The sequence below is a fragment of the Esox lucius genome, chromosome 20 (assembly GCF_011004845.1).
Source record: "Esox lucius isolate fEsoLuc1 chromosome 20, fEsoLuc1.pri, whole genome shotgun sequence".
Classification (NCBI taxonomy): Eukaryota; Metazoa; Chordata; class Actinopteri; order Esociformes; family Esocidae; genus Esox; species Esox lucius.
In genome coordinates this window covers 37462617-37470435 of record NC_047588.1, presented here as the reverse complement: position 1 = coordinate 37470435, position 7819 = coordinate 37462617, and the positions used below count along the sequence as shown (strand labels likewise).

The window sequence follows — 7819 nt, the reverse complement described above, 5'->3', positions numbered from 1 at the left end:
TCCCTTAATTTGAGCAGATATTATAGTTCAAACACCAAAAAGCAGAGCAAATGCCTTTCAGTCAAACGTTAAACATGCAAGTTCGGCTTTTATCGATGAAATTCGTTAGATTGGTTATCAAAAAGGAAACCTATTTTAAATGTATGAATTACATCATTGGAACTAACCGCAAATCAGTCCACATAATAATGGTTTTTGATACGTCTACTCACAGAAATGATGTACTGCTGTGTTTGTCTATGTCAGAAAATTTAAGGTTGTCATGGATACTATGACTGAGGGAACCGGTGTCCTGTAAGAGTAGAGTTATTATTTTCGAGCGTCTTTATTCGTCCACGCGTGCAAATGTGGCTGTTATAGTACAGCTACAGGCAGATTCCTATCCCATTATAGCACAAGCCCTGTGAACGTTTCGTCAGAGGCATCAGTTACCTGTCGCCACACAAAAAGCTTCAAAAGGTTTGAATGTCAAAAGTAATTTCAATTTAAACAGGCTGCATTAGTGTTGACACTGAACTGCACATTTCTCCACAATGATTTTGGACAGAGGAGACCACCTTAAAGCAAGTATTTCAACCGTGGTAAGATTAGTCTTGACCCTGCCAGAATGTCAGCTCGGGCTTAAGGGCATTAAGTGAAAGCCATTTTGTAAACCTCCCCCTAGACAATCGGTAGTAAAAAGTGATCACCAAGAACAAAAATCAACAGTATGGTTAAGTCACAATCATCATATTGAAGTACAAAATGAATTGTACTCACTTTCAGTGTGCAGTGTGAGATGTTTCAAGATAATGTAACGTCATTCAAATTTGGCACGATTTTCCAGTTCTATCAGAAGTCCTGGGGGAGGTGTCAACTGTAGATTTTGAGAGGTTCTATTGCAGTGAAATGCTGGTTTGCTTTTGGTGCAGCCTTTCAAAATCAGACCTGGTGAACCACCATATTCATTACACCGATCATGTCACAGTTTGGAGGGTGAAAGCAGAACATAGGAAAGATGCAGTATATTGAATTAATGCACATGTTTTATTCATTGGCATCCACAGTAGAAGAAACAGCACTTTTTAAGATACATGTATCTCTGAGCTCACGTCTTATTTCCAACTTGCATTTCCTCCCAATCTGTGTTTTCACAGTGAAAACCTGACCTTGCGCTCCGAGAGACAGCAGTCCAAAACTGGCACATACCACTGGCACATTCTATTTACAAAGTTGAAGTAGTAAGTTATAATTCATCAAAATCACTTACATATGAAAACTAAGGGGACGAGTCAATAAAAAATTACCAAAGTAGAACACTCGCTGGACCTCATTCACAAATCGCTTGTAAAAAAAAAATAATAATGAAGAAAAATAAAAAGAACAATGATGGTTTACTTTGTTCATATAAACAAGAATGTTTGAGTCACACCAAATTGTCACAAGTTGTTTGATATACAGGAATGTGGCAAAAACATTATCTATTTGCATGTGATATACTGAATAACTTCATAACTTTACTGTATATGGATACAGGGAACCGACTGTGGTTTAGGTGGGGAAGGAAAGATAGTAAACCATGTTGTATATTAATTAAAGTCTTGTACCATTTCAGACCCAAGAAAAACAATTTCATGCCATTCTGTGATGAATGATACGACATGCAGACAGAAATCAAAGACACCATGACCGACCTCCATCTCATCAACACAGAATTAAGTCAGACTGACAGGACCCACTAACAGAGTGATACAGTGTAATGCATTTCAACAGGGGAAAGTCTTTCTCATTGCTTTTTGATCTAAAAAAAATTCTGCTGAAAAGTCTGTTTTTTTTCTGCTAACCCAGTTGGCCCAGAAATGGGTTAGAATGCATTATTTCTGAAGCCAGTCTGCTTATCAGCACATACTGAGCAACCTCTGACATTATCTCATCACAGGCTTTAGGAAATGCCAACAAAACAACATGGCATTCAAGTGTGGTGCCTCTGGGGGAGTGCTTTTTTTGGGTTCTCCACCTTTATAGAACCGACACATGGAGTTACTAGTCTTTAGACTTTTTTGAGTGGACTTCTCATGAACCGCAGTGAGAGTACCAGAGCCGAAAACGTGTCTGTTTAATGATGAATTTTAATTAGTATATCATGTTGCGCAACACCAATTTTGTAATTTTTTTTTACAAATGTTAAAACAATTGAAGGATGTGGTATAAATGTGGCAGTCACCAGAAGTATTGTTTGTTTCCTTTCAATGCATTACATATCGTAGACCTAAAGATTTAAAACTGGGACGTTTAGGATTTTCTCCATCCTGGAAAAAGAAAAGGCTTTATGCAGGCATAGTGCAAAACGTCATCACTTCTCCATGATGCAGTAGAATCACGTCTGCAATAATGAATGCTTATTTACAGTCCGCACAATATCGCACATAATATATAAGGAAGTGACATCATATTTGTTCTTGACCTGTTCAGTCCAGTGCATTGTGTGCAAAGTAATAATAACAAAAAACAGAAGAATTAGGCTAAAATCTTCAAATACTTGTATAAAAATAGACAATTATTAAAATCTAGGCTATATGAGCAAATTGTTCCACCTAAAAACCACCAATAAATTATGAAGCATGGATTTTACCACATCTTTTTAAAAAAAACATAGTTTTTCCATAAAGTTGATGAACCCACAAATACCCATATGCATACAGAAGCCAGTTAAGCCTCTATGTTAGAAAAAGGTGCAACAAGCGTACTTAAACTGCATATTTACATAGAGCTGTTGGCACACCGATTGGATAACCTGACAATTCTTATCTCAAAGCAATGACTGTAAAACTGTGGTGGCCTAGCTACCATAGCAAACAGCTGTATTAAGGTATATACAGTTTAAAAGACAAGATAACCATTGCTTAATGTTGTTAGGGGAAGCATCTGCTTGCTGTCTCAATTCAAAACCTAGAAATCAGTACCGCTAAAATTCACAAATGTCTTCTTCATGAATACAGTGTACCAGTGCAACAAGCGTAGCAATGGCCAGCTGTTCAGGGAAAAACACAAGTCAAAACTGGGTGAATGTCGTACGTTTCTCGAGAACCTCAAGGTAGTCAGGATCGATATGAAGCTTGGCTTTTAGTTCCCAGTACTCACTCCTGTTCGGCTCAACGTGAGCAGTAGTCGGCGCTGTGCAATACAATATCGTCTGTTGTATTCTCTCCGGGTGCATGTACTGGTGTCTGACATCGAAGTCTGAGGTATAACGATTGGACGAATGGGCAGCATGTCTGCACGGTAAAGTATTGCTGTAGGACGAGGGCTTGTCCGCATCCAGAATGTCTCTATAGTAACACTGACGGTCGTCTTGCAGGGGGCAGGGTCTGCCGAGTGGCTCCGGAGTGCTGACACTGTACTCAGAACTTATTGCGTTACTGCCCGCCTCTTCGTCCGACTGGTTACTCAGATAGGCCCCACTTAGCTCGTCGAAGTCAATGCACACATCCAGCGCCTTGTTGTCCGCGGGGCAGTAGCCAGGGCTTTTGCAGGTGTGTTCTATAGGAGGGGGGATGTACTCATACACATGCCCTGCGGACGTCCTGACTTTGGGGATGGACCCCTTCTTGTAGAGGCCGTACTCCATGTTCAGCGAACTAATGCACGCGTTCATGGAGTTATTCTGCTCACTCAGCGTCTTCAGGCGCCTCTTCTTCACGGCCCCGAAGAGCCCCGCGGCGACAAACACCGACAGGATGAACATCAGGAGCAGGGCTAGTATCAGGACGGACAGGGGGACGCTGTCCGTGTGCGTATCGTAGTCTAAGGACGTTTCTATGGTGATAGTGCTCCCGGGAATAGATTCCTCAGAGGGCGGTGCTGCCGAGGCCAGGGCGTCCGAGTTATTGGGGCAGAAGCTTGTTGCCTTGATGTATCGCATGTCCTCCCCGAACAGCCTCTTGGGCGAGCCACAGATGACGTTGTTGACGACGGCGCCGGTGCCGAGGCGCTCAAGCCAGGTCTTCATCTCCACTATGGAGCACTGGCAGTCCCAAGGGTTCTCGAACAGGTCGACCTGCACCAGCGACGTCAGCCGGTCCAGAACGCCGCCGACTGGCAGACTGCGGAGGTGATTGCTGCGAAGATTTAGTCTGGCCAACGTCAAGCCTTCGAAGATGCCCCCGGGCAGGGTCTTCAAGAGGTTGTTGTTCAGGAAGAGCAGCTGAAGGTTGGGGACGCGCTGAAAGGTGTCTGGGAATATTTCTCTGATGACGTTGTATTCTAGATATAGGAACTGCAGACTCTCCAGTCCGTAGAACATGTCGGCGGTGAGGCAGTCTATCAAATTCCCATTCAAGTAAAGCCTGCGCAACTGAGTTAAATCCCCAAAAGCCCTGTCATGTATGTGAGCAATTCGATTGTTGCCAAGGTGAAGCAAATCCAATCCGGTCGCTTCAATGAAATCAGATCTCCGCACAACAGGGATATAGTTACCTGTGAGATACATCTTTTTGGGGTTGTAGGGTTTGGGATTTAAGTCAGAGATACGCTCAATCTTTCTTTCCTGGCAGTTGACGTTCAGACCCAGATCAGAAATTTGAAGATTACAAGTGCAGGCAGTGGGGCAGTCTAAAGGCACAGGGGATTTGGTTTGATAGGATACAATTTGACCATAGTTTTGTGGTTTATTCAAGGGAATGCGAGATGTTGGTTTTGACTTTAATTTGCCTGACTGGCGAGGTCCCTTGGTAGGCCTTGACGAGGATCGTAAGATGGCAGAGGAGGTGTAGGCTATAACCGAGGATGGCGGGGTTCTAAAGTATGCATCAGTGTTTTGATGTGCTTGGGGCTGCATCTCATACTGTGCAATGGCTCTCCTGGGGCACAGTTCTTGTTTCGAAACCTCATCAAGATCTCGCCCATGAAGCCGGAATGGGAACTCGCAGACCACATCACCGACCAAAGCGGTGTAGGATATGCTTTCAAGCCAGGCCTTCAGAGTGATCAGCTCACAGGAGCAGTTCCATGGGTTCTCCTCTAGTTGTAACTCCACCACGTTATCCATGTGTTCCAAAATACCAGAGTATGGAAGCAGTTTCAATTGATTTCCCCTCAGGTCCAGGTGAGTCAAAGGGACATATTGGAAAATGTTTGTGGGAAGAGTGGAAATTAAGTTGTCATTTAAAATCAGCACCTCCAGATGACGCAGTTTGCTGAAGGCGTTCTGCTCAACATGGGTGATGTAATTGTAGTCTAGCTGAAGATATTCCAGACTTTCAAGGCCAACAAAAAAGTCTTCCTTCAAGGAATCGATTTTGTTATTGTTGAGATGTAATCTTTTTAATCCCTGGAGTCCATTAAAAGCTCCAGATTCAACATCGGATATGTCATTGTTGCCCAGGTGCAATATTGTAAGCCCACTGTATTCGACAAAGTCATTTGCTGCGAGTCTTTTCAGAAGGTTCCCTGTGAGCAGTAGATGATACGTTGTGAAGTACACAGGGCTTACTTCAGAGAGATCGACAATCCCTCTACTTTCACAGCCGACAGTCAGTATCCCTTCCTTCTCCTCGCAGGCACACAGCCTGCGACATATCTCACCGTAACTGTCAAACATCTCAACGGTGCCTGCTGACGTAGCCACCAACAGTGTTATTGCAACCCAGAGATGCATTTTCATGACAACGGCCAAACTCGCGCTGTTGTGCAGCCACAAGTATGCACTGTCATCTAGAAGAAGAAGAAGATACATGGGTCATCTGACGGAATACTTAAAAAAATAAACACCCCCCATGAGTTCTCAAACAGCCTTAAATGACACTGTTTAAGAATAGCACCTGCCCAAGGGTAACTTCTGGCTTCCACAAAATGACTAGAATAGAGCAGGACTTTTAATGAAAACATTTACATTAATTACATTCCGGTGACACCAAACCAATAAGGTGAGTAATGAACAAGGTCACAAGTCCCTACTTCAGCCAAGTGTGAAAACAAAAACATTCCCTTTTCAGTAATTTATCAAAATGTGGAATACATGTCAGGTACATTAACATATCATTGTTGTTCAAAACCCCATAACCAAAACAAAACAAATACACAAAGAATAATGAAAAGGGCTGCTACTGTCAAAGAAATTGTCAGCATCCAACGCAAACACTAGTCGTACCAGCACCATAATTATATTTAGACATTCTTACCTCATTCACTGGAAAATATGAATGTTCCTCGTAAGGTATGATAACGTATGTTCCATTTTAGGACTTACTAATATTCTCAGATGCATATGTTATGAGCACGTTAGCCATCACCAATGCACAACAGAGGATAAAAAGAAATGCTGATCAACCATATCTGACAAATTCTCTTTTCATAACGCGATGAGCCTGAGGAGACAAAGCTGTGCCTGGTTACAAAGTTGCTTATTCTGTCTCCCAGGATGAAACGCGCGGTCTCTCTCTCTCTCTATTTACACCCCGCTCCCCACACATACGAGCCTGATCTCTCTCCCTCATTCCCTCTTTCTCTCACTAACACAAACACGCACACGTACACACACATGCACACGCACGCGCGCACGAATCGCACCTGCGATAACTGCCGTTTAGGGTGTTATCCTTACTCCATGAACATAGGAATCCCCCGTTGTCCTGTCACTGCACTCAACTTTTAGAATACACAACCTCAATGACATTTTGTTTTAGCAAATAAACTGCAATTTTTGAATAATTTCAGAGGGATTGCCTCCGATTTGACAGCCTAGCAAGCGCGGCGACTTTTCACATTGGCAAGTGTTCTACATACACCCAAAGTCCGTGAAAAATAATTCAATACAGAAGAAATGTCTAAATGGTATCGACAGTCTTACCGTTACACCTCCAAAAAAGCGCTACACTGCATCGATATCGATACTGTCCAAACGTGCTCAATAATTAATTGGTTTCAAGTGTTTCGTGTCCTCAAAAGATGCAGAGGGAACGCGTTAACCGTGCTTTACACCCTGAACGGTAAAACCGGACCGTTTTTATTCACAAGATGGTCATTCTAGCAAGCAACCCGATTACGGCGCGTCTGCTTCGTTTGAACCAGCTGTAACGACATAACGTCATCAGCACACGGGAAATAATGCCAAACATTCAACTTAACATAAAAATCGTTTGGCCACACAGATGTCCATTCCTCTAAGATAATAGCCTACCTCTATGTTTGATTATTCATAACCAAATAACAAAACATGAGAAAGAATACACCCCTCCACTTGAATATAATGGTATGACTTGCAATGTATTCTAATCTCATGAATGCTATTCTGGGCATCTCACCTTGAACAAGTATTGACCATGTGACATTGATTTACACCTCAAAATTATTTGGCTGTTTGATTTATGTTAATGCGGCCTATTATGAAAGCAGGCTGTGTTTAAAGTTAACACTGTCTAAACGAAAACTCCCTGTGTCCCTACTGCTGACAACCAGCCCTTGATTGAACTTCAACTTTTCCCTTCCCTTTATTCACCAAACGAACTAAATTATGCACTCTTCCCTCAACATTCTTGTTATCATCCGGTGCATGAAATATAAAATGTCACCCGTGTCATGCATGGAATGCATATTGAGAGATGAGAATGGAGGTACACCAACTGTTAGAGGATCCAGCCAAATAATGATAGAAATGGGTCAGAATAGAATAGAAATGGGGATATTTTAATAGTCAGTTTTTACAACTACGCCTGTTATACAACTGTCACCCACATTAGACGTGCATCCACTACCCTGGGGCAGTAGAATGTTAACATATTCAAATGTTACATATTTGATAATTATATCAAAGCCGACTACTATTTTGCCAGTGTTATTCATA

At 42.3% G+C, this 7819-nt stretch overlaps 1 protein-coding gene across 2 annotated transcripts; it reads right to left on the bottom strand.

Annotated features, from left to right (window-relative positions):
• Positions 1-1007: 1007 nt before the first annotated feature.
• Positions 1008-7099, bottom strand: slitrk5b (SLIT and NTRK-like family, member 5b). 2 transcript variants are annotated; one of them, XM_010884505.5, is made up of 2 exons: positions 6827-7099; positions 1008-5691 (listed from the first exon to the last, which is right to left on the bottom strand). In XM_010884505.5, the coding sequence occupies exon 2, from the start codon at positions 5639-5641 to the stop codon at positions 3032-3034; it is 2610 nt and encodes an 869-aa protein (XP_010882807.4). In that variant the 5' UTR covers positions 5642-5691; positions 6827-7099; the 3' UTR covers positions 1008-3031. The 2 variants fall into 2 exon arrangements, with proteins under 2 accessions (XP_010882807.4, XP_010882808.4); XM_010884506.5 differs by lacking the exon at positions 6827-7099 and adding an exon at positions 6159-6810.
• Between the last annotated feature and the right edge of the window lie 720 nt (positions 7100-7819).